Below are 27896 nucleotides of genomic sequence, written 5' to 3' on the forward strand. Positions count from 1 at the left end.
GTTTTACATGGACAGAATGTCTTTATTTTATTTATGGTGCTAAGGTTCAAACCCAGTGCCTTACATATAGTAGGCAAGTGCTCTGCCACTAAGCTATAGCCCCGGCCCCCATAAAAATCTTAAAAAAAAATACATTTATTTATGCATGTATTTATGTATTTGTGTGGTGCTGAGGATTGAAACCAGTGCCTTATACGTGCCAGGTGGGCGCTCTACCACTGAGCTACAACTCAAGCTCAAAAACTCTTTATTAAGTAATAATCTAACCACAGATTATGCTTTCTCATGTTTTCCAATATATGAACAGGTTAAGAATTTCCCAAATTTTCAGGTTCTGTTTCCTTGTTTTGCCTAACAACTCCCTCTTCAATTCTTCTGTCTTCTTTTGCATTTTATTATAAGCAGTCAGAGGCAATCAAGCTGCTCCTTCAATACTTTGCTTGGAAATCTCCTTACCTAAATAGCCCATTTCATCACTTGCAAATGCTACAACACTGTGCAATCAAGTTCTATGACATTTAAAAACAAGGATTACCGTTTTTTTCCAGTTTAAATAACATATTACTTATTTCCATATGAAATCTTATCAGAGTTACTTCTAACATGTCTATTTCTAGCATGCATGCCAAACTCTTACAGCCTCTACCCATTACCCAATGACAAAGCCACTTCTACATTTTTCAGGTATTTATTATAATAGTATGCCACTTCTTAGTACCCAAATCTTAGGGTGGGCTGCCACAATGAAATCCCAGACTTGAGTAGTTTAAACATAATATAAACATTAAGTCCATACTATGCCTGTACACTAACCTGGGAAAGAGAACTCTATAATCTACAGAAACAGAAAGAAGTTAGGTTTAGCAAAGGAAAGCAAGCAAAAGTTATTATCAAACCATTTTGTAAATAATTATATTTTAAATGTTTTTATTTTTCTTCTATAACAAATTAATTTATAAATCAATATTCCTCCTATATAACAAAATTAGAATTTTCTAGTCATCTTGAATTCACTCAACCTGTATGTAATATTTACACATATAACTTTTAAATTATTCTTTCCTCATTCTCCACAAGAAAGTTCCATTGTTTTCATAGGTTTTGGCCCAGTTATCTTATAGATTCTCAATGGTCTTTATCTTTAAAGTGAAATACAGGATTGAAAAATAGTTTACTTTTCTTGAAAAAGGAATTTTCCCCTTTCAGTATGATTTAATTATTACTTTTTAGCATAAATGTTTTACATTGATTACTTCTAAGTTTAATCATAAAAACAACCCATCACTCAATGATTTGGGCATGATTTTTAATCCAGATTCATTTTTTTTAAAATACTAGCAAAAGCTCTCTTATCAGGTATACATAAAAACAAAGCAAGTTATAAAATATTTGGTAGCTTTTTTACCTGTGTGCAAGATCCACAGAAACAAAGAAAAAAATATAAATGGGTCTCATAAGAGGAGTGATTTCATAAGTATCCTGAGGTTGGAAAGTTGCAGTCTCTGTAGCTGTGTTCACAATTAATGAGTATTCTCCTATACAGAGTGTTATCCATCCAAAGACAAATAGAAGAGCAGTGCCTCCTATACTGCCATACAGCAAGGTTATTCTATTTGGAAGCAGATACCATGTTCCAAGAGCACATACTATCCCAGCAAGAACAGAATGAAAAACTATATTGGCTATGTATTTCTTTCCAGGAATTAGAAATTTGACAGTCTCAGCACCAGCACAGCTTGTAAATTCATGCTCATCTTCCTCTGCTAAGATATCTGTGGTTAGCATTCTTTGAACTGTTGCTGATTTGTTTTGGGCATATAAACTTGTGAACTGGATGATAAATGCAGCGAAAAGCATTAGTCCACCTGAAAGTGATGCTGTATAATAGTCTTTCAGGATGCCCAGCTGGTACAAAAGTGTTCCTATTCCACCCAAAACCCATGGCATCAGAAAAAGGATAATTTGATTAACATATACATAAGGAGGGGCACAAAAGCCTAATTTGAGTCGAGGGCCTCCTAGAACAGTCTGTGGAAAGCGCTTCAGAAAGAAGTCCTGTTTGTAATCATTCAGCAGAGGCACATCTGGACTCATCCTTCTCACGCAGGATTATTCTGAAAATCACATCCTTTTCTGTAACCAGAAGTCTCTATAAAAAAGAAAAAAAATCACTATTTGAAAGTGCCATACTCAAAACCTACAGTGGGAATCACCCCATATTTCTATTTCACATTCTTTATTCCTTTAAGAGCAGGATTTATACCTTCAGTTCTCAGGCTCCTTATTATTACCTGATCCTTGGCACAAAGTTGTTGGATTTTTAAAAAACAAAATAAATATGATAAGTTACTTTTTAACTTTTTAAAACAATATTCTATATTAATTTATGAAGAACTTAATATGTAGAATTAGATCTGAACTCATATTTTTAAGATTCTGAGGTCAAAGAAAAGTTAAAAAAGTCTGCCAGCAGTTTGGTCACTTCACTGTGAGTTTTTGTTGTTTTTAATTTTTTCTTTTATTACAAGGGTAGTTCAATTTTTTTCTCTCAATGGTCAGATGGTAAATATTTTAAGCTTTGAGGACCATTAGATCTCTATTACAGTGACTCTATTTTGTTGCACTAGCAAAAAAAGTAGCTGTATACAACACTATATATAAATGGATAAGACTGATTGTTGCAATAAAGCTTTACCATATTTATCCAAATAAGGTATGGGCCAGATTTAGCCTGAAGGTCACAGTTTTCCAGCCCTTACTGAGTAAAATACAGATTCTCCACAATTCCCTTGAATTGAAATGGAAATAGAAGTTGAAAATAGAAAACCTGTTAATCATATCACCTAACAATTATGGTAAAGTTAGTGCTATCCAACAATATAAAAAGTTAAATCCTGTTGAAGTAATTAGTATTTCAATAAAACTCCATATGGCATTGGCAGTTCAATATGTAGTAGGAAGAACAATTAACTGGAAATTAAAAGGCTTTAAGTATCAGAGTGGATGCTTATTTTTATTAGCTGTGCTTCCTTTTTTAGTTGTTCTGTTGTCAGTTTCCAGAATCTATCAGAACTGGAAAGGGAATAACAATAGGACCCATACATTCTTTAGTGTAGGTTATTTTCATTAAGGACCAGAACAATCTAATTTAAAGTAACATAGGTTCTCTTCAATTTAACTTACTCAGTTGCTTATTCTATTTTATTTATTTATTTATTTAGTTAGTTGTAGGTGGACACCCAATATCTTTATTTCATTTTCATGTGGTGCTGAGGATCGAACCCAGTCAGTGCCTCACACGTGCTAGGCAAGCGCTCTACCACTGAGCCACAACCCTAGCCCTCAGCTGTTTATTCTAAAAAAACAAACAAACAAAAAAAAACAGCTGTCTGACACAAGATCAATTAGAAAAGTATTACCTCAGTTAATCATATGTAGAGCTAGAAAGAAAAAATTAAAGTCATCTTAAACTAGCTTTCTTTCAGTCAGTTTAAAATAGTCTTTCCACTAGTTCTACCAAACTAATATTGGGACTGAAAAGAGCTTTAAGAATTAATACCTTAAAACCACATCTTTATTATACTATTAGAAAGTTTTTTTAAAACTGTAAGCATCTATCTTACATCTTCCAGTCACTGTTTTTTGGTTCCGCCCAGAACAAATGACACCTTTCACTCATAGGACAGCCCTGCAAGGATTCACAAAATAACAGAACCACAGGACCACATATAACCTTCACTGTCCCAAGTTCAAGCACAGAAAATGAAAAGACTGCCTCCCTTTCCACTGTATAAGCTTATCTCTTGCAGTGATGCCAGGCTCCTTATACTTTATTCTGATAACACTGTCTTGTTCAAGTCATAGGGTAAGTGAGGTCACACTTACATGGATGGGGGTCAATATTTTGATATCATTTTCCTATGGAAGATCTATGAGACAGGAAGATGAATTTGGATAGACTGATGAATCCTAGATGAACTGATGCACTTATATGGCTTCTACCTCCAGTGTGTTCAAGTGAAAAATGGCTCAAACATGGAAAACAAAAACTCTAAAAAAGAAGCTTAAGAGATAAAAATGGCATCAACAATTGTCTGATTTTAGCAAAGTTAACTTAAAAAAAATCTATCATTATTCTATGAAGAGAATGAAGGCATCCATGCTTCTAAAATTTATTTTACAAAAATTGAAAGGAAATTTACTGAAGTTTTACTGTTCTAAGCATCACTATATTTACTAAAATTTTGAAAACAGAAAACTTCATGTGTGAAGAAATGAACTGACCCACACCTCAGTACTAAAAAGCATTTGAAATAACTTAATTCTCAGTTGCTCTGAATAAAAATCACTTGTTACCAGGGCAGTTCTAAAAAGTATGCAGATGTAGGTTTTTTGTTTTTTTAATAGTCAAGTACTAACTGTTGAGGATATTATGAAGAATACAGAGATAGAAAGATAGCTACCATTATAATTCTGAAAATAATCTATGTGATCTTAACTGAATGCCATGTCATGAAAATTTTTTTCTTTTTTTAAAAAAAATTCTACCACTGAGCTGCATCCCAGCCCTTTTAATTTAATTTTTGAGACAGGATCTCACTAAGTTGACTCACTAGGCTGGCCTCAACTTGTGATCCTCCTGCCTCAGCCTCCCAAGTAGCTGGGATTATAGGTATGTGCTACCATGTCCAGTTTACAGATTTTTTGAAGAGTCTTTTAAAAATATTTGATGCTCAAATATGAAAAATATATTTCATGCTCTGGTTTTCAAATTGTGTGGTAAGTACTCTCCTTCACCCATTAATGAAAGGAAAATATACCATAACACCTGAAAAGAAAGTCTTAAGAAGGAATAAGTTTATTAGGTCTTTTGGGATGTAGATTATGAGGTTTGTTAAAATTCACAACTTGAAGGGTCACAACTTTGGAGGGTCTTTGAATTTAAGAGTTTTCTATTAGTCCATAGGAATTGGTCTATGACTATAAAGGAAGGATGACTACATAGTTCAATAGTTGATTGCAGGTATTATAAATGCCTCACAAGTGGAACAAAATTTTAGTTGGTTCTATGCTTTCCCTTTCCTGTTGTACACCAAGATATGAATTCACAGAATTCCATTACTCATGGAAACCTAAAATAGGAAAGAGCTGAAAACCACATCAAAACATTATAAATGTATAATAGGGCCAGGCAACACTACTATTCCTATCCGAAACAACCTTCCTGCACTTCACACAACTTGCCCACTATAAAGTCAATTGAGTTGACAAGCCATTCTCTCAAAATCAAGTGATTCTCTCAAAGTCCTCTGAGTGAAATTGGCCACCCACATGAATTACTAGAGATAAATTTTACAGAAAGACTATTGAGAAACAGTGATCGCAAGTGACTTAACCAAGATACAATATCAGTTGGTGGCAGAGTGAGTTTTAAATCATTCCAAGCTATTGCTAAATGAAAGAGAATTTTATTTTGAGGCTACAATGGGTTCTTCAAGGAAAGGTGGGTCTGAGAGTAATCTATAAAAATGTCAAAAGAAAAGCGTTTGATAGCTAAGCTAGCATGAGGGCTTTGGGACCAAGCACTTTGATAAGACAAGTAGAAGAATATTTAAAAGAAAAGGTTCTCATCACCAAGAAGGTGAAAACAATCTACAGAAATTTTTTGCAAATCATACACGGTGAGAGATTTGTATCTACAAAGAACTCTCATAAAGTGAAAAAACAACCCCCCCCCCTTTTTAATGGACAAAGGGCCACTGGGGTCATGGTTCAGTGGTGGTAGAATGCCTGTATGGCATGCATGAGGCCCTGAGTTTGATCCCCTGCACAAAAAAAAAAAAAAAAAAAACAAAAAAACAAAACAAAAAAAAAAAAAAAAACAGGATCTAAGTAGATATCTCTCCAAAGATGATACAGAAATACCAATAAATCCAGGAAATGAAACTCAATAATATTAATCATTAGGGAAATACAAGTCAAAAATATCATGATATATCATTTCAAATCCTCTTGACTGGCTAACGTAAAAAAAAAAAAAAAGACAATAACAAGTATTGGTGAGGTTATGGACAAAGTAAAACCCTCAAACACATCTGTTGGGAATATAAAATGGTACAGCCCTTTAGAAAAAGCCTGGCAATTCCTACAAAGACTAAACATAGAATCACCATATGACTGAGTTGTTCCACTTCCAGCTATTACACTCAAGAAAACATTAAAACATATGTCTACACAAAAATTTACATGGGAACAGTCATAATAGAAATTTTTTAATAGCCCCAAAATGGAAACAAAACTGTCCATCAAAAGGTGAATGGATAAAAAAATGAGGTACTGCTACACAATGAAATATTATTAGAGTATAAACAGGAATGAAGTATTCATACATGCTACAACATGGGTGAACTTTGAAAGCATCATGCTAAGTGAAAGAAGACAGTCACAAAAGACCACATACTGTAAAATTCCATTTATGTGAAATGTTCAGAATAAGCAAATCTGGAGACAGAAAAATAGATTCGTGGTTGCCTTGGGCTCATGGGGGTAAGGATAATGGAGGTAGGTGACTGATAAAAGATGTGAGGCTTCTTTCCGGGTTGAGGAAAATGTTCTAAAATTGACTGTAGTAATGGTTGCACAATTCTGTAAGTATATATTAAAGAACGTACAATTTAAGTGGGTGAATTGTATGGGATGTGAATTATATTTCAAGTCCTTACAAAGGAAAAAGAAATAGTTCACGACTTTGTATTTTTTACAGCAGTTATAACTAACAGGCAGCTATTTACGAAACTCAGAACTAGACAATAAATGTCCCAAACAGTTAAATAAAAGGTTAAAAGGTTCAGTAATCGTACTTGAAGCTTTTATGACAAAGGACAAAACCCTATTTCTTGTGTAATAAAATCCGGAAGACAAAGTGGCCGTGCACAGGCTTGGAAACTAAGGCAGCGAAGTCGCCAGGTGGGTCAGGGATCAAACGTACCTCGAATCACTCGAGGGAAGAGGCGGCGCGAAGGCAGCCTGGAGTCTGCATTTCTGCTGGTAAACCCGGGTGAGCACTCCCACCTGGAAGCTGGCTGCGGCCGGAAGGCTGAGGCAGAGAAGCTGCAGCGGTCCCACAACAAGATCCCAGAGAGGCCTCCGCAGCCGCTCCGGGTTTCCATGGCTAACATCAACTCTAGCGCGCGCCACCCGAGCGGAGCAGTTCGCGTGCGCGCACTCGCGCGCTCACGGGCGGGGCCAGCTCGCCTCAGCCTGAGCTCGCTTCCGAGGCGGGCTGAGGTATCGAAGGGAAGAGACGCGATTCCTTCGGTCCGGGCCCGGGCCCTAGTATGCCAGGTTCGGGCTCGTGGGAGACGTTAGTACTCTGGTCCCTCTCTGGAACCGGACGTCTGCGTTAGGGATTTGAGGGCTGGAGGTCAACCTCTGAACTTTAACCCGGGCCGCGCCCCCACGCAAGAGCGTCGAGGTCCTGGTGACGTGACGTTCTTCCGCAGGGCGGGCTCCACGGTTGGATGGACGCCATTTTGGGAGCGCCTGGTTATCTGAGGTCGGGAGGGGTTGTCTGCCCCCTGACTCAGAAATGTAGTAGGGCCCCAATCTTTCAAGGTCGGACGACCTCAATTAATGGCACCTGCTGTTTGGTCTTCACCACCCAACACTGACACGGTAATGAGGACTTTTCAGTGCTTCTTCGTGAACCATGTGCAGTTTGGAAGATTTGGAGCTGCATCACCGGCATACTTCGTTTTATTTTGCTTCGCAGATATTGTAGGTTTTTTGGTTTTGTTTTCGTGTGTGTGTGTGTGTGTGTGTGTGTTTTTTTTAACAAATTGAAGGATGTGGCAACGCTACGTAGATCAATACTGTTGGCGCCATTTGTGACTACTTTGTTACATTTCGATAATTCTCACGATGTTTCAAGCTTTTTCATTTTTTTAATATGATGACTTTTTGATACTCATTGTAATTGTTTTGGGGGGTATTATGAAACATACCTATATAAAACAGCCAAATTAATGTTGTGTCTTCTGTTCCACCCATAGTGCTGTTCCCATTTTGCTCCCTCTTGGGCTTCCCCACTTCCTGAGATACAACACTGTTGAAATTAAGGCAGTTAATAACCCCACAATCCTTCCTCCAAGTGAAAGAAAGACAAAAGCTAGAAATGATTACGCTTAGTGAAGAAGGCATGTCAGAAGCTGAGATTGGGAGAAGAACGTTGTGAATGCAAAGGACACGTTTTTGAGGGAAATTAAAAAGTGGTACCCCAGGCGGGTCGGGGTGGTGCACACCTGTAATCCCTGCGACTAGGGAGGCTGAGGCAGGAGTATTGCAAGTCAGAAGCGAGGGGCTAGGCAACCCAGTGAGACCCTGTCAATAAATAAAATACAAAATAGGCCTGGGGATGTGGCTCAGTGGTTGAGTGCCCCTGAGTTCAATTCCCAGTAAGGGGCTGGGGGGGGGGGGGAGGAAGCGGTATCCAAGGAACACAAAAATGAGAAAAAAGCAAAACAGCCTTATTGCTGAAACGGAGTCAGTTTTAGTAGTCTTGATAGATGATCAAACCAGCCTCAAAATTCCCTTTAAACCAAAGTCTAATCCAGAACAAGGCCCTAAATCTCTTCCAATTTTTTGTGAAGGCTGAGAGAGGTGAAGAAGCTGCAGAAGAAAAGTCTGAAGCTAGCAAAGTTTGGTTCATGAAGTTTAAGGAAAGAAATCCTTTCCATAGCATAAAAATACAAGGTCAAGCATCAAGGACTAATGTAGAAGCAGCAATAAATTATCCAGAAGATCAAGCTAAGATAATTGATGAAGGTGGCTACATTAGATAACAGATTTTCAATGTAGAAGTGGAGCCTGAAGATATGACTAAGTTACAGTAATCATCCTATGATAAAACTGATGAGGAGTTACCCCTTACAAATGAGCAAAGAAAGTGGCTTCTTAAGATGGAATCTACTCCTGATAAAGATGCTATGAATATTGTTAAAATGATAACAAAGGATTAAGAATATTACATAAACTTAGTTCAGAAAGTAGCAGCAAGGTTTAAGAGGATTGACTAATTTTGAAATTCTGCTGCAGGCAAAACAGCATTGCTTGCTACAGGGAAATCTTTTGTGGAAGAGTCAGTCAATGCAGGAAAGTTAATTGTCTTAAATTTTAAGAAATTAACACAGTAGTCCCAGCCTTCAGTAACCAGAACCCTGATCAATCAGCAGCTATCAACATAAAGGCAAGACCCTCCACCAGCAAAAAGATTATGATTCACTGAAGGCTCAGATGATCATTAGTATTTTTTTTTAACAATTTCTTATTAAAGGTATGTACATTGTTTTTTAGACTAAATAGACTCAGTATAATGAAAACAAAACTTATATGCATTGGGAAACCGAAAAAAATGTGTCTTACTTTATTTTGATTCTGGTTTTATTGAGGTGGTCTGGAACCAAATCTGCAGTATCTCCAAGGTTTACTTTGTATATACTTACTATGGCTCATTTATTGCATTTTTCCCCCCAGGTGTGAATTGGTGGCTGCCTTCTTAATTACAAGGAACCAAAATGCACATTGTTGCAACATGTTACTAGGATTTGTAACTGCATAGGGCCGTTTTTATTTCACTTCGAAGTGTATTCATAAAGCTAGGCAAAGTTCTTGTGCCCCCCCCCCCCCTTTAAAGCCATACCTGATTTATTAGTGTGAGTTTCATTTTAGATCCAGGAATCTTTATGGAATGGCCATAAAGACCCTTATTCTTGTTACAAACTTAAACATATTTCCAGTGCCCACTGCCATATTCTCCATGAAATTTGGTTTCCTCCCAAGTTCTGGAAGCATTTCACATTGCCAGTTAGGAGTCTTCAAGGTGGCTCCTGAGAGCCGCGATAATAATTGGTCTCTGCTGAAATCAGTGAGCCCCATGTAAAGGAACATTTAAGTCAATTTGATTTTGTCATGGTACCCATGTTTTCCTGTTATTGATCGACCATTTCTGCACACATGAGACTCTAAATGGCTTAAGAAATGTCTCATTTGGGTCTTATCTCAAAACTATAAATGTGAACTATAAATGTGGTCTTGTTTTCCTAGCTATATGGAAGTGATGGCTTTGTTCTTAAACATTTAGGGTTTCAGGCCTTGTGGTGGTGGTGGGGAACAATATTAAAAGAGAATCAAGACATTTTTAAAAGGATATAATTCTTTCTAAAGGTAAAGTACTTTATGGAAAGTATATGGACGGAAACCTTATGTAATATCAAGGACGTGTAGATATTTGGACACAGTTTGTAGAAAGAACCTGTTATAATTCATTGTCTTCACAATTTGATAGATTATGAGAAAGTGTGCTCTTGGGCCATCCATAATGTTGCTACTTCTTTGTAGGGGAGACAAGCTTATTTATCATTAGTCACAGTACCACATTAATTAAACCTTGAAGCATTAGCTAATTGCTAAGAAGTCCAAGTGTAGCAGCATTAAAAGTAGAGGCTCTAGAGTCAGGAATCATGGATTGAAACCCTGACACTACTGCCCATTATTTATGTGATCTTGGGGTTCACCTGATTTCTCTGGTCCTCAGTTTCCATGTATTATAAAATAAAGCTAAATGAGAGAATTTAACTCACAGTTATGTAGGTTGTATTAAATTACTGCAGATCACTTATCATAGTAACCAGCAGTTTAAGTGCTTATTAAGGATGAGCTGATTGTTTATAATACCTTCTTTCTTATGGACTTTATATATTACTGAACCAGAATCAACATTTTATTGTTGAAATGTCTGCTGTTTATATTTGTTTTTTTCAAATATGTTTCAATACTTTAAACCACTTTTAAAGATGGTTTATGGTATGAAGCCCTTTTAGTTATAATTTGCATATAAAGTATTTATTCAATATTTACTGAAATTATAGTTCCTCCTTATCAGGAACCATATTAATTGCTTCAGATAACAAAGTCAAATAAAAAATTTCCTCAAGGTTTGCCAAAATGTAACTTGGGAAATGAATAAGGATATCAGTAGCAGAATGTGAGATAAACCAAGAAACACTGGAAGTTGCAGGAAAATATGACACAAAACTTTCTGGTGAAATTAAGGATGGCTGCAATCTAGTTTTAAAGGGCAAACAGAAGATGAAGATGTGAGACAGCAGGTATTCCAAATGGAGGGACATTTATTTATTAACTCACTTGACATATATTTAGAGCATACATAGAATTGGGTTCTTTTGTGCCTCATTTAATCTTAACCTTATGAGACAGTTTATTGTTATTCTTATTGCAAATATAAGGAACCTTAGCTTCAGAAAAGTGAAACGATGAAAGTGGAAGTTGAGCCCATATCTATATGTCTTTACAATTCTCCATCTATTTTCTGTTATCTTGCTGGCTCATATGAAAAGATGATAAAAAAATGTGCTACTTCAACCAAAAAAATAGGTATAGCAAAGCATAATCATGACACACGTTTTTGTGTAATGGTATAATGTCAATTTAGTTTTAAGCTCATATTGAAGTTGGTCCTCTTGCTAAAAAGTAAACACAAATTACCATGAAGCTCTTACTTTGTCTCATTGCCCAGAGATTATGGGCCAGAAGGCTACAAAAATTTATGCATCCTGCAGCACCAGGAATAATGGATAAAGAAGGGTGAAATTTAAAATAAATAAAGTTAAGAAGCAAGAACAATAACAACAACAAAAATGGGCAAAATTACCTCAGGGCATTAAAAAGATGAGTTTCTAAGACAAGGAAGCAGAATTGCTAGAATTTGGTAAATAGTTGGGTGGGGATGGGAGAAGGTACAGAGGAGTGTGAGGAGACCCAAGAAGAAAAGATGAAGATGAGTCCAACCTTGAAGTCCAGTGACCACAAAGTTTGTGGCACCCTAAATTAAATAAGCAAAGGAGGAAGAATAGTTTTGAAACAAGATATAATGAAGCCATTCTGAGAAATGTGTTTGAGGGGGTGGTGGATTATTCAGGTATATATATATCCAGTTAGAAATATAAACATTGGACCTTGGAAGAAAGCTAAAGATATAGAGTGTACTTAGGGGAAAGAAAAAAAAATGGATAGTGAAGTTATCAGATTTTAATGCCAGGGTTTAGGTCTTATGGGATGATTGAATCAAAGAAGAAAACCACTATGAGAAAAAGAAAGGAACTATAAGATGATCAATTTATTGCTAGAATTCATCTCATTGTTTTAGATCACAGATAATGATGTGATTGTGTGTGTGTGTGTGTAGGGTAGGGCTGATAGTTAAACCCAGAGCCTTGCATACGCAGGGCAAGCTCTCTTCCACTGAGCCACATCCCCAGCCCCATAATATGGATATTTTAAAAAGATTGTGTGAATGAGCATGTGGTGGGTAGAAATTTCAGAGTGTATGAGCATATTCACAGGCATGTAGGTTGGGTGACACTCAGTTTTGAGGATATTAAAGACAGGAGTGACCAACAGTTAATTACAAAGTTTCATATGAAAGTTCCTTTAATACAGAAAATTTCATACCACAAATATAAATAGATCAAATAAAATATAATCATGCTTTGCCACTTGCTGGTGCTAAGCTTTATTGTATGATACAATTATAGTTCTGAAACATTTACAGTAATTCCTGATGGGAAGTATAGGGTGAAAGGATAGTATCAGATTTGGGTTATGATCAAGAATTCTTAGGTTTCTTGGATAGCTCTTAAAGTTCACTATCATTTTATATCAATAACCTAACATATGTTTAATTTTAGGTGTGTTAATATTATTTTAGAACATTATCACAGCAGGAAACTGGTTTCATTCAGTTGTTCAAAAAGAACACAGGCTGGGTATGGTGGCTCATGCCTGTAATCCCAGTAGCTCAGGAGGCTGAGGCAAGAGGATCACAAAGAGTTCAAAAGCCAGCATCAGCAAAAGCGAGGCACTTAGCAAAACTCAGTGAGACCCTGGCATTAAATAAAATACAAAATAGGGCTGGGAATGTGGCACAGTGGTTGAGTGCCGCTGAGTTCAATCCCCAGTACTGGGGGGAAAAATCACAGGTATATAAAAAGAACATAGATTATTGGTAGACTGATAATCAGTAAATCAGAATATGTAAAAATATAAAATTTCATTTTAAAATTATTACATTTTGTAAAACTTTGTAAATGTGATGTCAGTAGAAGATCAAAATTCTGTAAATATCCAGAGGTATGATTTGATCTACAAAATTAATTTATACCCACATCTGCATTAAATAGATTTCCCTTCATTTTGGTACACATAATTGAGGGATAATAAAGCAGATTTCAAAGTCTTCATCCTAGCATCTTATACTAAGATTGGAACCATCAATTAGTTGCTCCTACTGACAGTGTTATAAGAAATATGATTCCTTGTTATTAATATTGATATCTAAAGCTAGAATTATAATAATGTAAAATAGATGCCCTTTTCCTAGTATCTGCTTTCTAAATTATCTATAAATGTTTTATTTAGAATCCTGTGAACATACTCTTTTCATTTGTCTGGAGAAAGAATCTATAAGGAAGTACAATAAACAAGTTAACAGGAAGGTTATAATTACATAAGAATGGGGGGAAGTTAGGTGCAATTTGCCTAATGGTGGAGGAAAGCCTTTACATATCCTTATATAATATTTCCAGACTCATTATTGTTGAATGGAAAGCTAGAGGTTACATTAAATATTTTTTAGAAGAAAAAATGAACCATATTTAGCATATAACATTTATATAAAAAGTATAAATGACAAAAATCAATATTGATGGGATGGTAGATTAGAGGAATTGAGCAAAGCTTAAAATGCAATTTCTTTTGACATTGAAATTTTATCTATTTTTATAGGTATATTTCTGAGTGTGTTAAGTGAGCCAAGATTTGTACAAAGATGTAATTAGACTATTTGTAAGCAAAAAACAACATTCTTTTAGTAGGGAACAAGTTAATTAAATTAGGCCCCAAAAGAATATATCTTTTATGCAAAGATGCCCAACTTATACTGTTAAAAAATGAAAAATTAGTTTATACTCTATTATTTTATCTGTATGAAAAATCACTGTAAATACGAATATGCTTTCAATATGCTTATTAAGAAGGTTACAGAAGAAAATATTACTCTCCTGAACCTCAGGAGAGTAACTGGAATTTGATGGGAAGAGCAACTTTTACTTTTTGCTTATACTCTTTTGTGCTGCTAATAATTTTTTAAACAATATTTATTATTATTTTTAAACTTTATTTTTTAATTTTTTTGCAGTATTGGGGATTGAACTCATATGTGCTATCTCCATCCCTTTTTATTTTGCCAAGGCTGGCCTTACACTTGTGATCTTTCTGCCTCTCACCCTGTTGATTTGCTGTGGTTACAGTCAGGTGCCATCATTCATGGTAATTTATTAGTTTTATAATCTTTAAGCCATAAAAACTTCAAAAAATTAAGTTAATAAAAAATATTCCTTTTTCGAAAAACCCCACCAAACTATTAAATCATTAAGCCATTGTGTAGTCAATAAAAAGACAGTGGCCAGTGCTGTGGCACACACCTGTAATTCCAGCTACTCTGGGGGCTGAGGCAGGAGGATTATAACTTCAAAGCCAGACTCAGCAACTTTGTGAGTGTTCCTAAGCAACTTAGAACCTCTAAAAAAGTTAAAAGGGTTGGGGATGTAGCTCAGTGGTAAAGTGCCCTGGTTCAATCCCTAGTACACCCGCCCCCACACCCCCCAAAAAATTGACATCGTGGATTTTTGTTTTCATATTACTTTTACACAGAGAGTAATTGGAAGATACTAATTTTCCTGAATAAAGAAATACTTTATGGTATATAGGAAGAGATATACTATAATTAGTGTTATAGTTTAAAATTACTGCAAGTTATTTGACATACTGGTAAATTTGGGCCTCTGATAAGCAGAGACTGCCTAGTTTCTATACTACTGCAGTATTAGATCAATAGGTCATTCTTTGAACTCTATAAAAATAGTTCATTTTATAGTGCATGAGAACATGTACTGAATTTATGTATGCATTCTCAAGATTATTAGATCTTTTTCCAATGTTGTATACAAAGTTCAGATTTTTGGAATTCATGTAAAATATACATTAGTGTATATATCCAGATATGCATATATGTAAAATATTTGTACATATGTAAAATGTGTATTATATATAACATGCAAAACAAAATACATGGGAATTCTATTTTGTTGTGCTAGCAATGACTTATGGGAGTAAATTTTCATATGTGGTTTGTCTTTAGCAATGTAATTTTAAATATAGTTATTTTAATGAAATTTATGCCAATATTTTTTAAAATTTTATTTTACTAGAGATGCTTTTTAAGGCAATTAAAGGAAAACAAATGTATAGAAATGAACATTAGAATAATTATTAATCTCACTGAACTTTAAAAAAATGTCTGTTATTTATGAATTTCAAGACAGATATTGGATTCATGTTTTTACTTAGAAATTTTTCTTCCTTGAGACTTTGTCATTGGTAAAAAAAAAAAAGTATATACCAGTAAATAATAACATGTATAAGAAAAATGCATTTACTTGTAGAGATCATATATTAAGAAGCAATGATCATTTTTATTGTGGCTTTTATGTAAAACTAGCATATGGATTTTTTCCCCTGTGAACTTTTTTTCCTGGGATCATAATAATGAAAATAAAATCTTAGAGGTTTCTTTTCAATGTATAGATGCCTTGCCTAATACATGTAATAGAACCAAACAAATATTCATCTCAGTACTATAGGATATCAATTTTTTTATTGTGAATGTTTCAAAAAGTGTCGAAGTATACACTCTTAATTCCACAATTCAGTATCTTTGGATGTGTGATCTGTATCAGTGGTATGCCTAAATGCGCTCCAGAGTAGAATAATCAGCTATGAAAACCTAAGTTACATTTATTCTTAGGAAATGTCTTCCTTTGTTTATTCTATACCTCCTTTTCTCAGTATAGACATTCTTTAAAATATGTCTTAAAAACACTAACCTGAATATTATGTGGATTCTTTCAGAGAGAATTTTTATTCCTTTGTCCCCTGATGTACAGAATGAATAGTATTAGCCTTATGAGTCAGTGAACGATCTTCAATAATGAGGAGGGCCTTAAGCTGATTTTACCTTCCTTTTGGTATTATTACCTATACCCTATCCATTACTGCCTCCTCCTAAAGAGAATGGTTCTTTCATTCAGGTACAAAAACATCCTTACTTGAGAGTACTCTGAAATACTTTGTCATCTTTGCATGTTCTCTATTCACTAGATCAGTATTTTCCTTATATCAAAGTATGAATTCAATAACTGATTTCTTCCATGGAGAAAGGAACATTAGAACCTTATTCCAGATTATAATAATGGTAATTAAAAAAATGGTACTTTCAATGTGAAAGATTATGATTTTATAGAGTATAGAAAACATTTAATTAGTATTAATGATATATAAATTATAATTCAGTATCTGCAAGGAACTTGATAATTTGACATTGGGCAAGTCACTTAAGACTTTTCAGATCCCACTGTCTTCCTCAGTAATTTTAAGAAACTGGGCTACATCTTTAAATTTCCATATAATTCTATATTTCTGCTATTATATTTTTGTATAAAATTTATCATTCTATGGGTAGATATAAAGGCTCTAAAACTTATTTTTTTTGAGAGTAAAAATTTGCTTGAATTTTCTAAATAACATTAAACATTTAAGAGTGGACTTTATTTATCACTAAGCAGAACTTATCATTAGAAAGACAAGTTTATCATTAGAAAACTGAACTCTGATAACTTCGGCATTGACCGCTTTTCTTGGGACAGTGATTCTGCCAATATTAACATCAGATAATGTGTCAATTTAATCGGTTTTCATTATGTACCAACAATTTACCTTCTGAAAGCTCCTTCCTTAAGGTCAATTAAATAAAAATGTTAAAGCAAGTATTGTAAATGTTTCTACCTTGTAATAATCAAATTATTTTATTTTTAGCCCCTTTTTGATTAAAAGTAGTGGTCAAAAGATGTTGAAGCCCTGGAAGGTGATTTTTGAAGATGATGAAGTGCTGGAGCCACCCAGGCAGCAATCAGAAACAATTAAGAAAAATGTACCAAATGCCTCACTCTTTGGAGGCTGCATGGCAAATTACATCTAATATTTCAGGCTTGTTGCATTTTAAAATAAGGCCTCCAACTAAGCAATTTTCAAGACAACCCCAATCAAAAGATATTGCTTAAAATTTTCTTCTTGTAGAAATGAAAAGAGTGATTGTCTATGTTGATTAGCCTTGAAGATTGCTTTGAGAAGAATTTGACAGTTCTAGTAACATTCCCATTATAATTTACAATCTGAAAAATTGAGTACTACACATTGACTATCAGGATAGTTTAAGGCTTCCTTTTTACATACTAATTTTATTCTACTTTAACATAAAGGGGGATACTTGTATGTATTTTTAATGCATATATAATTTACTTTTATCATGATTGTTTACAATTATTCTCATTAGGTCAAACGAAAAACATAGTTTAATAAATTTAACCTGAAATATTTATTGATGCCTACTAAATACAAAATTTTTGCTTATCAGTTTGGCAGTTACAGAAATGAAAAAAAAAATCATTTAACATAAAGAGCCTGTGGTTTGATACACAAAATCACAAAATAAATATAAAATTTCAGTTATGATAAATTGAGCATGGCAGATACTATTTTGTTTATATATGAAAGTGCTAAATAAAGATCATATTTTTTCCTTTGTACCAGGATGTGAACCTAGGGGCTCTTAACCACTGAGCCACATCCTCCAACCCTTTTTTATATTTTAATTAGATATAGGGTCTCACTAAGTTGCTTAGGGTCTTGGTAAGTTGCTTAGGGCCTTGTTAAGTTGCTGAGGCTATCCTTGAACTTGTGATCCTCCTGCCTCAACCTCCAGAGCTGCTGTCATGCCTGGTTCATTTCAATTAATGGTCATTTATGTTTTGCTTACTAGGTGATAGAAAATTAGAGGAGTAGTGATACATAGAGGAATAACAGTAGCTCCTATAGTGGGCTCCTCTGGTGAGAGTGCTGGGGTAACACAAATCTATAAGATCGCTTCAGAAATAAATTGAATGATATTTATTAGAAAGTGTCTAAAACTTTGCATGCCCTTTAACTGATTAATACTTGGAAAGTACTCAAAGGAAGAAAAAGGACTAATGTACATATGTGTTTATTACATATATCTCATGCTAGGACATTTGAAGGAAATTGAATGTTTCATGATTTAATGATTAAGAAAATTATACTGTTTACCTTTGATTAACTGTAACACAAAAATGAAAATGATAATTATGTTAGCTTTGCAATACCATGGAAAATGTTTAGATATGTAATGTGAAAAAAAATGTATAATGTATTTTAATTCTATGAAAATATACAAATGAGAAATTAAAAGTTTAAAAAGTGATAGCTATATTAGCATGGTGGTGTTTTAGATGATAATCTTTATATCCATTTTCCAAATATATTTTTTAAAAATAACTAATAAAATGTTTTAATGCATCACAGTTCTGAATTGCAAGCTTCGTGCATTGCTGGTGGGAATATAAAATGGTGAAGTTGTTATGGAAAATAATATGATGGCTCCTTAAAAAATTAATGAGAATTAACATATGATTCATCACTTCCATTTCTAAGTGTCTCCCCAAAGAACTGAAGGATTCAAATAAATATTTGTATACCATGTTCATAGCAACATTATTCACAATAGCCAAAAGGTAGAAGTAAAATAAGTATTCATTAACAGAGGAATGAATAAACCAAATGTGGTATATATACATATGATGGAATATTATTATACTTTAAGAGGAAGGAAATTGTGACACATAGTACAACATGGATTAACTTTGAAAACCTTATGCTAGATATAATAAACCATTCACAAAATTACTATACAAGTATTGTATGATTATAGTTATATGAGGTACCTAGAGTAGTGAAATAAAGACTATATATATAGTGATAGTTACCAGGGATTTGAGGATGGAGTAGTAGGGAGTTATTTTTTAATAGGTACAGAATTTTGCAAGATGATAAAGAGTTATGGAGATGGCATTGTGAATATACTTAATGCCACCAAACTGTACAATTAAAAATAGTTTAAGATGATAAATTTTATGTTACGTGCATTTGACCATAATTAACAAAAATTCAAAGGTTAAAATGGTAAAATTTTATGTTCTGTATATTTTACTGCAATAACATTTTTTTTAAATGATCAAGATGCAGTAGTTATATTTCAGAAGCTGAAAGGGGGCTAGATTAGAGGGCTGTATTAGTATAGTGCAGTGAAGAAATGGAATTCATAAAGCAATTTGAAAGAATTCTAAAGATAAATGTCACCAAATTATAGTCTGGTTAAACTGAAATTTGTGATTAAAATCTGTTCTGTTTATCATGCTTTTTTCTAAGCCCATGTTGGTAGGAGAAGTAAAAAAATGTAATTGTCAGACTAAAATGAAGTTTGAATATTTTAATTTTAGAGATGAGATATTTGCTTTACAATTAAAAAAAACAACAACAACTGGAGGGTCAGAGAAGTTATACAGATAGTATTTTAGTCAGCTCTTTTGCTTCTGGGACTAAAAGACCCATTGAGAACAATTTTAGAAGAGAAAAGTTTATTTGGGGCTCATAATTTCAGAGGTTCCAGTTGATAGACTGCTGGTTCCATTCCATAGGGCTCTAGATGAGGCAGAATATGATGGCAGAAGAGTGTGGCAGAGGGAATCAGTTTACATGATCAGGAGACAAAAAGAGAGACTCTACTTGCCAGATAAAAATTATATACCTCCAAATCACTACCCCAATGATTCACTTCCTCCAGCCACACTCTACCCACTTTCAGTTACCACTGAGGTTCATCTTGTCAGATGATTAATTAACTGCTTGGGTTAAGCCTTTCATGACCCAGTCATGTCTCCTCTAAACCTTGCATTGTCTCACACATGAGTTTTTTGGGGACACCTCACATCCAAACCTTAACAGATAACAGATCTGAGTAGAACTGACACCTTGACTTATTACAGTATTATTTAGATTTTATACTACCACAAGCAGGCCAGATTCTAGTCTTAAATTTTAAAAAATCATATTATGAAACATTTGGTTATTTCTTCTCTACTGGGTAATCTTATGTCAAAACATGAAGTTCCTGTGCAATATTTGTCTTACACTCCTACTTTTGCTTTTTAAAAAATATTCTCAAGGAATTGTTAACTTCACAACTTTCCCTCTTTGATCCTGAGAGGTTGCATTTCTTTTAAGAATAATCTAGTTTACAAACTATAGCCTAAATATCTTTACTATTCCATTCTCATCAGTAATTGTGAGACTCAAAATAGAAGTGATACTGAGTTTAATCTCCTAAAGTTTATGCACTGCATGAAGTCAGAACACTTGGTTCAACTAACAAAAATTCACTCTCAAAGGATTCATTGGCTCATGTAATTGGGAAGTCCAAGGGTACACTTTAAAGAAAGACTGCATCTGGAGGCTCAAATACTGCTGTAAAACTTAAGTTTCTCTTTGCATTGCCTTATTCTTCAAGTAGACTCTTCTAGAGGCAGACAAATATATGGCTGCCAGAGACTTCAAACTCTCATCCTCTCAGTTAACAATTGCAATGAAGTAAATAAACCAAAGAACTCTCTCCAGATGTCCATATCTTAGTATCAGGCTCTGTGTACCCACCCACTCCTATGACTGGTAGTCCCATCTTTAACACATAAAATTGGGGCAGGGTGTTCCAAAGGAATTTACAGAAAGGGGATAGGGAAATTAACTAGGCAGGAAAAAAGGAACAATTCTCATTGTCCACTAAACTAATATTTTCCTACTTTATAATGAAGCAACTCCTTTTTTAATTCCAGATACAGTAAACAGTTTGATTTATTATATTTTAAATCATATTCAAATTTAAAATATCTCCTTTTGGCTTAACATTTGAATCCCTTTCCTTTATGAAATTTTCCATAACCAAAACCCCTAACTGATATATTCTGCTAATTTTTAGCAATTATTTTGACGTACAATTACTTTCTCTAAAATGCTAATGATTGATGGGTAGAAGTATGATTTTTTTTCATCTTCCTAAATACTTAGCAGCTTCAAATTCTATAGTTTATGTTTAATGGCCCCCTTTAAAAAGATATGGAATTAATTTTATTTATTAAATCAGGAAAATATATCAATACATTTAAGAAAAAAATTTCCAAAATTTTCTGAATGACTTATTAATTAAAAATTAAACCATTTAATAATTCTCTATGCTATGAGCAACATGTTATCTAATTTAGTTTTCTAGTTCAAATTTTTATAATTGTACACTTGTGCCTTTGTGTCTTTTTTTGTAGTGTAAGAAGTTTGACATAGTGTAATTTTTGTTGAGGCTATAAAACTAACTTGTTACAATTACATGCGACCTATATGCTATAATTTTATTTGCATGTGTCAATGAACATGTATGTGCATGTATATAATGTTGTTTAAAAACTCCAGTAGTGGTTGTTTTAGGATATTTTGTTGCAAATAGTGGCTTAATGCCTAAAATAGAACACAGTCCTTCCCGCAGAAAATTAACCAGGGAAATATGCCAATTTGGACTTCATTTCCATCCTATTGAATGACTGCATTCATTCTTTTTAGATTTAAAGCTTTTCATTTACTGTTCCTCAACACTTTTTATATAGAATTCCAGCTTGCTTTTCACCTATCTTTTAACAGTTTAACATAGATGGCTAGATCAAGTCCATTGTTCCAATTGTATGCAGTTTAAAAAGCTCTGCAGTATTTTACTCTTTCCATTGTATCTGGCTTCCCTGAGTGCTCTGCTCACTGCATTTTACTGTACTCCTGGTTTCTAAACCCATTTATGCCTATTCTTTCTGAAGACACTTGTTCATCTGGGAGCTTAAATTGACTTCTCCTCATTCTATTTCCTTAACTAAAACTGTACCATTAAGGTTGATTGAAGTCTTTTAAAACACTTCATAAAAAATGAAAGGCTATAGAAAAGTAGGCTACCAGTGTTTGTAAATATGTGTTTTAAGCCAAATTGATAGGAAGGAATAAGAAATAATTGGAAACTTAAAAATGTTATTGATATATATTTTCAAATAGATTAGTTTGTTTTTGGTTCTTTTTTGGGAGACATACTTGTAAAACATTCTAGGAAGTGGGGGAGGGGGAGCATTAGGTTATAATTAAAGACGAAACAAATAGTAGAGCCAAACCACTAAAATTATCAAAAACATTCTCTAGAAAAGAAAAATCTAATTTTACAATAAGATATAAAACACACAAGTCATGAGTAATATAACTTTTTTCTAATTAGAATATAATTGTTATTTTATGGTTTGCAAAGTAGTAAGGACATCATTAATATTTTTTCTGCCTATAATATTTAACTCTGCTGGAATGAAATAGTTTAAACATTTAGAAATTAGAATTATAAAATTAAATGCCAGAAAAAAACTTAGAATACTATGTCAAAGACAATTTATGTCTATTTCTGTTAAGCGTGATAAATGTAATTCATTTAAAAAGCTCACTAAAATATATTATCCTGATGGATTCTTATTCATAAATGATACAATACAAAGAAGAATCTAAAGTTAGTATTTCAGAATCATTGCTATCTTCTGTGGAACATGGCAATGTTGATGAATTTATTTTTTGATTTACCTAAAATATCATATAGTTAAGACCTAATAAAATATAAAAGATAAATAATTTAAGGTTATTAATATTTAAAAAGTACTTCTAAGTTTCTTTGAATATGCTATTCTCTTTTTAGTTCACATTTTTTCTATTAAATTGTTAATGTTATCTGAATTATAAGGAAAAATCATCACCAAAACAAAATTTTAAGATAAAAATGCATAGACTGAGAAATATCTTTGAGTAGTTTTCAAAACACTTTTATTCACAAAAGAATAATGGTATAATTGTATAATTAATATTTTGTAAGATAAAAACAAAGTATTTTTTATTAAACTTTAATAACATTTTATTGTATTCCTTATTAAACTAGTACTAAAAGGCAGCTATGAATTTAAATTCTAATTTAGTATAGGGTTTTCTTTAAAAATATTTCAGTAATGTAGGGAAAGTGTAGAAAAATGAATAAAAAGTTATGGCATCAGAAAAACCAACCAATTTCTAGTCCATAAACAAATTGATTTGGTTAGATTTATTTAATAACTAATGGAACTTGGCCATAAATACTTGCTTCTACTCATAAAGAACTATACATAATTTACTTTATAAGTAACATTTAATTGAAACCAAGAGCCTAGAAAGTGACTAAGCTCTAATTTTTTAAAAATATTAAACATTCTCATAACATGATAAAAAGACATGGCAGGATTATTTTAAAACTAGTCATTAATGACTATAAATACATACATGCAGTGTAAATTCATAGATGACAGTGTATAATCTAAATTCTAGAACAAACATGTTCACAACCATAGTTAATTTTGTGCCAATAGAAAAATCCAGGGCTATAAAAATAGGAGTAAGCAATAAAGATGTTATTGAATAATTAATTATAATAAATCTTCATGTATAGAAATCAGAAGATCAGTATGACATTATCTATGTTCATTTCAGCTTGGTAGGCTTCTAATCTATAAAGTGTCCTAATTTCTAGCTTGCCAGGTTGTTTGTGGAATTGGAAATTGAAAACAAGTCATAAAATCCTGCATATGATTACAAGCAAAATAAATCTATCAAGACATTTGCTGGAAGCAAAAAAATAATACTTTTGCTGTATTGCAAGTACAGAAATTATACATTTTATCTAAATGCCAGAAGAAAATGAATAGTTGACAGTCTTTACATACATTAGGGGTCTATAATAAATGATTAAACAGCACATTATTAATAATTAATTGCCAATAAACTTGTAATGGAAAAAAAGAATGAATTTGGAATTGAAAAAAAATGTAGAACTAGGTGTGATATGTATCTATAGTCACAGTTTCTATGTAAGTGAAGATAGTACATGTCATACTTATTTCATAGTATTATTATAAGTCACTTAAAATGTGGGTTAGTGGTTTGTAAATTTATAACACTTTTGCAATCAGTTGTTTGGTATAATTTGTAACTATAACTTAAATTTCAGTTTGTGAATTATTTACTTAAAATCACTTAGAGCAGATCTAAAAATCACTCCTATAAAAAATCACTTACATTCAATAACATTTTCATTTTTTTTGTTGAATAGGGATGGAATAGAGGTATAGCTTTGCCTTATGAATTGTATATACTAATAGCTTAGCCTATCTAGGTATTTCCAGGGGAGTTGTATACCACGCTAATAACATCTGCTGTTGTAACAGAAAAAATTCAAAACTGCTATGCCAAATCATGTAAACAATCACCCATTCAGTACTTTTATATGAAAATACTTAATTGTGTATTTATATTAAAAGGTTCTTAAAGGTTGGGTCTATAGTTATATTTGGTGTAATACCTACCAATGCCTAAATATGTGTTTATTATTAGTGTTGCTATCAAATTATGTATTAAAATTATTTTCAAGAAGCAATTCAGATGTAATTAAAAATTTATAAGAACTACAAAATATCTCAAAATTTAGCGATGTGAACTAACTTTCAACTCAAATGAAAAATCTCAAATATAATTTAAAAATCCATAGGAAAAATGGTTAAAAATGTGCAAAAATGTTAAATGTATGTGGTATATTTTTTTCTGCTTCCTACTTTTCTATAATACTTTTCTCCAGTGAAAACTTATTATATTTACTTTTCCACTTACATATTTAAAGATACTTTTGTTATTAAAATGGCATATATTCAGAATTTCATTATATATAATCATAAAAGAAAAAGCAAATGATACCAGCTTAGTAATAGTGTAGACATTGTCACAGTATTGTAATAAAAGCAGTTGCAAAACTAAAGGGCAACAAAGACATCTTCTGGACATCTTAAGAATTGCATAGTTATTTTTTAAACAAAGGACCTTATTTCCATTGTGTAATAGTTATTTAAAAACCACACATTAAGAAGTGCAAAATCGGGGGTGGGGGCGGGCGCTCCGGCGACCGGATCTCTTGGGAGCCCGCCCCTAGCCTTCTGGGGGCTCTCAGAAAAGAGACCAGTATCCTGAATTTATTTTGATGGTCAAAAAGTTAAAGTGAACAAGCTTTTGTAATAAGCCAAATAACAATAAAAGGAGTTGTATCAAAGAAAAGGATCTGAAGTTTTCAAGTTTTCGGTGGATACAACATCTTACTTTTATATGGTGCTGAGGATTGAACCCATTGCCCCGCGCATGCCAGGAGATGGTCTATAAAGTCTGCACATGAATGAATTATGAAAGTGCTTGGAAAGGAAGAAACAGTTTTTTAATGTGAACTGTCCAGTTTTATGCTGGCATCAGCTTATTTGTGGTGAAGTGATGTTGTCATGATACAGGTTATATGGGAGTTAAAACCAGTTTCCTTCTGGTTTTCCAAATGACATAATAAGCAGTACCTGATGGGGTAAACATAGACCTGTTTATTAGCTCACTTATTATTAATGTTAAACTAGCTTTGTGCTGACTTCTTCTGTTCTTTTTGAAATTTTACTGTTGCCATTTAAAATCTCATACAACTTCAGTCTTCATAGAATGTTTAATGATTTAAATCATCCTCCAAAACATGTAAAGTGTCTTTTCTAATGTGGCATCATCTGGTAGTATTGTTAAAAATCTGCATGTAGGACAGAATTTACTACTGGATGCTTGTTTGGTTTTCATGGCACTCTATGTTTGGGGTTTATGGATATTACCAATGTGTATAACCTAAACATTTAAACAGTCATTTAAAATAGAACTATTCAAAGAGATATCTATGGGGATTTTTCAGGTTTATAACTTCCTGAACAAAAAGAAAATGTGTTTGAGAGCCAGGTATTTTTTTTTAATTTTTTTTATTGGTTGTTCAAAACATTACATAGCTCTTGACATATCATATTTCATACATTAGATTCAAGTGGGTTATGAACTCCCATTTTTACCCCATATACAGATTGCAGAATCACATCAGTTACACATCCACATTTTTACATAATGTCATTTTAGTAACTGTTGTATTCTGCTATCTTTCCTATCCTCTACTATCCCCCCTCCCCTCCCCTCCCATCTTCTCTCTCTACCCCATCTACTGTAATTCATTTCTCTCCTTGTTTATATTTTCCCATTCCCCTCACAACCTCTTATATGTAATTTTGTATAACAGTGAGGGTCTCCCTTCATTTCCATGCAATTTCCCTTTTCTCTCCCTTTCCCTCCCACCTCATGTCTCTGTTTACTGTTAATCTTTTCCTCCTGCTCTTCCTCCCTGCTCTGTTCTTAGTTGCTCTCATTATATCAAAGAAGACATCTGGCATTTGTTTTTTAGGGATTGGCTAGCTTCACTTAGCATAATCTGCTCTAATGCCATCCATTTCCCTGCAAATTCCATGATTTTGTCATTTTTTAGTGCTGCGTAATACTCCATTGTGTATAAATGCCACATTTTTTAATCCATTCATCTATTGAAGGGCATCTGGGTTGGTTCCACAGTCTAGCTATTGTGAATTGTGCTGCTATGAACATGTGAGAGCCAGGTATTTTGGCATGCACATGTAGTTCCAGCTAATAAGAGTCTGAGGCAGGAGGATCACTTGAGCCCAGGAGTTTAGGCTAGAGCCTGGGCCTTAAAAAAGAGAAAAGAAAGAAAGAAAGGAAAGGGGTTTTAGTTTGAGTTCTGTGATGGAGTATTTCTAATATTCTGTTTTAAATCTCTTTTACAGCCCTAGTACATAGTAGGCAATCAGTAAATATTTAACGATGAACTAAATTTAGTTTCCAGTCCTGACTCCATCTCTTGCAACTTCTATGACTTTGACAGGTTTCTCTACACTTCAGTTTCCTCATATATAAAAATCCCTATGTTCCAGGGGTTTTGCAATAATTAAACATTTAGGCATATAAGAGCCCCACAGCATATGACACATAGTAGGTACATAATATGTTGAATGTATCTCCCAGACATTTACCTGCTTTCTTCAGCAATGTTTTTTTTTTTTAATTTTTTTTTGGTTGTCAATTGACCTTTATAATTTACTTATATGCAATACTGAGAATGCTAGGCAAGTGTTCTACCACTGAGCCATAACGTTGCCCCAGCCCCACCAATGTTCTTTTTAAGCATATTTTTCTCTTCTCATTCCCTGATGATTTAGAAACTATGTTCAAGAGAGAATATGATTGACAGTTAAACTGGAAATATGTTCCTTTGCAAACCATCCTTAGAATGTCTTAGTAGAAATGATTTTATGTCTGATAGACCTTGGTTTGAATCCTTGCTTTGTAATATACTGGTGTTGTGCCCTTATGTAAGCCTACTATATGTAAAGTTATTATTAGACTAAAATAAGTAATAATATGCAAAAGGCATATAGTTCATTTTCTGGTTTGGATGGGACCCAAATAAAAGTTATTACTTTTTTTAAAAAATATTTTTTTTAGTTGTAGATGGACACAATACCTTTATTTTATTTGTTTACTTTTATGTGGTGTGGGGAATCAACCCAGTACCTCACACATGCTAGGCAAGTGCTCTACCACTGAGACACAGCCCTGTCCCAAAAGTTATTACTTTTAATTGAAACTTTTTTTTTTTGGTACTGGGAATTGTGCCCCTGAGCTACACCCCCAGCCCTATTCTGTTTTTTTTTTTTTTTTTTCAGGGGGCGGGCAGGGTCTCACTAAATTTCTGAGGCTGAACTTGAACTTGTGATCCTCCTGCATCAGTCTCCCAAACTGCTGGGATT

General features: G+C 33.5%; 2 protein-coding genes across 6 annotated transcripts in view; one reads left to right on the forward strand and one right to left on the reverse strand.

Moving 5' to 3' along the window:
* Positions 1–7415, reverse strand: part of Pcnx4 (pecanex 4) — a 31552-nt gene extending 24137 nt beyond the window's left edge. Inside the window, exons 1-2 of the mRNA XM_026410047.2 lie at positions 6989–7415; positions 1406–2149 (exon numbers count right to left, since the gene is read on the reverse strand). Coding sequence (XP_026265832.2) covers positions 1406–2094 — 689 coding nt within the window. The 5' untranslated portion in view covers positions 2095–2149; positions 6989–7415. The remainder of the gene's footprint in view (positions 1–1405; positions 2150–6988) is intronic.
* Positions 7416–7517: 102 nt separating this feature from the next.
* Rtn1 (reticulon 1) overlaps positions 7518–27896 on the forward strand; it is a 375661-nt gene continuing 355282 nt past the window's right edge. For 4 of the 5 annotated variants that reach the window (XR_013343701.1, XR_013343702.1, XR_003302728.2 and 1 more), the window contains exon 1: positions 7518–7776. The gene's annotated coding sequence lies outside the window, so the exon portion shown is untranslated. The remainder of the gene's footprint in view (positions 7777–27896) is intronic. The other variant, XM_077799489.1, reaches the window with a different exon arrangement.

The sequence above is a fragment of the Urocitellus parryii genome, chromosome 6 (assembly GCF_045843805.1).
Source record: "Urocitellus parryii isolate mUroPar1 chromosome 6, mUroPar1.hap1, whole genome shotgun sequence".
Lineage (NCBI taxonomy): Eukaryota > Metazoa > Chordata > Mammalia > Rodentia > Sciuridae > Urocitellus > Urocitellus parryii.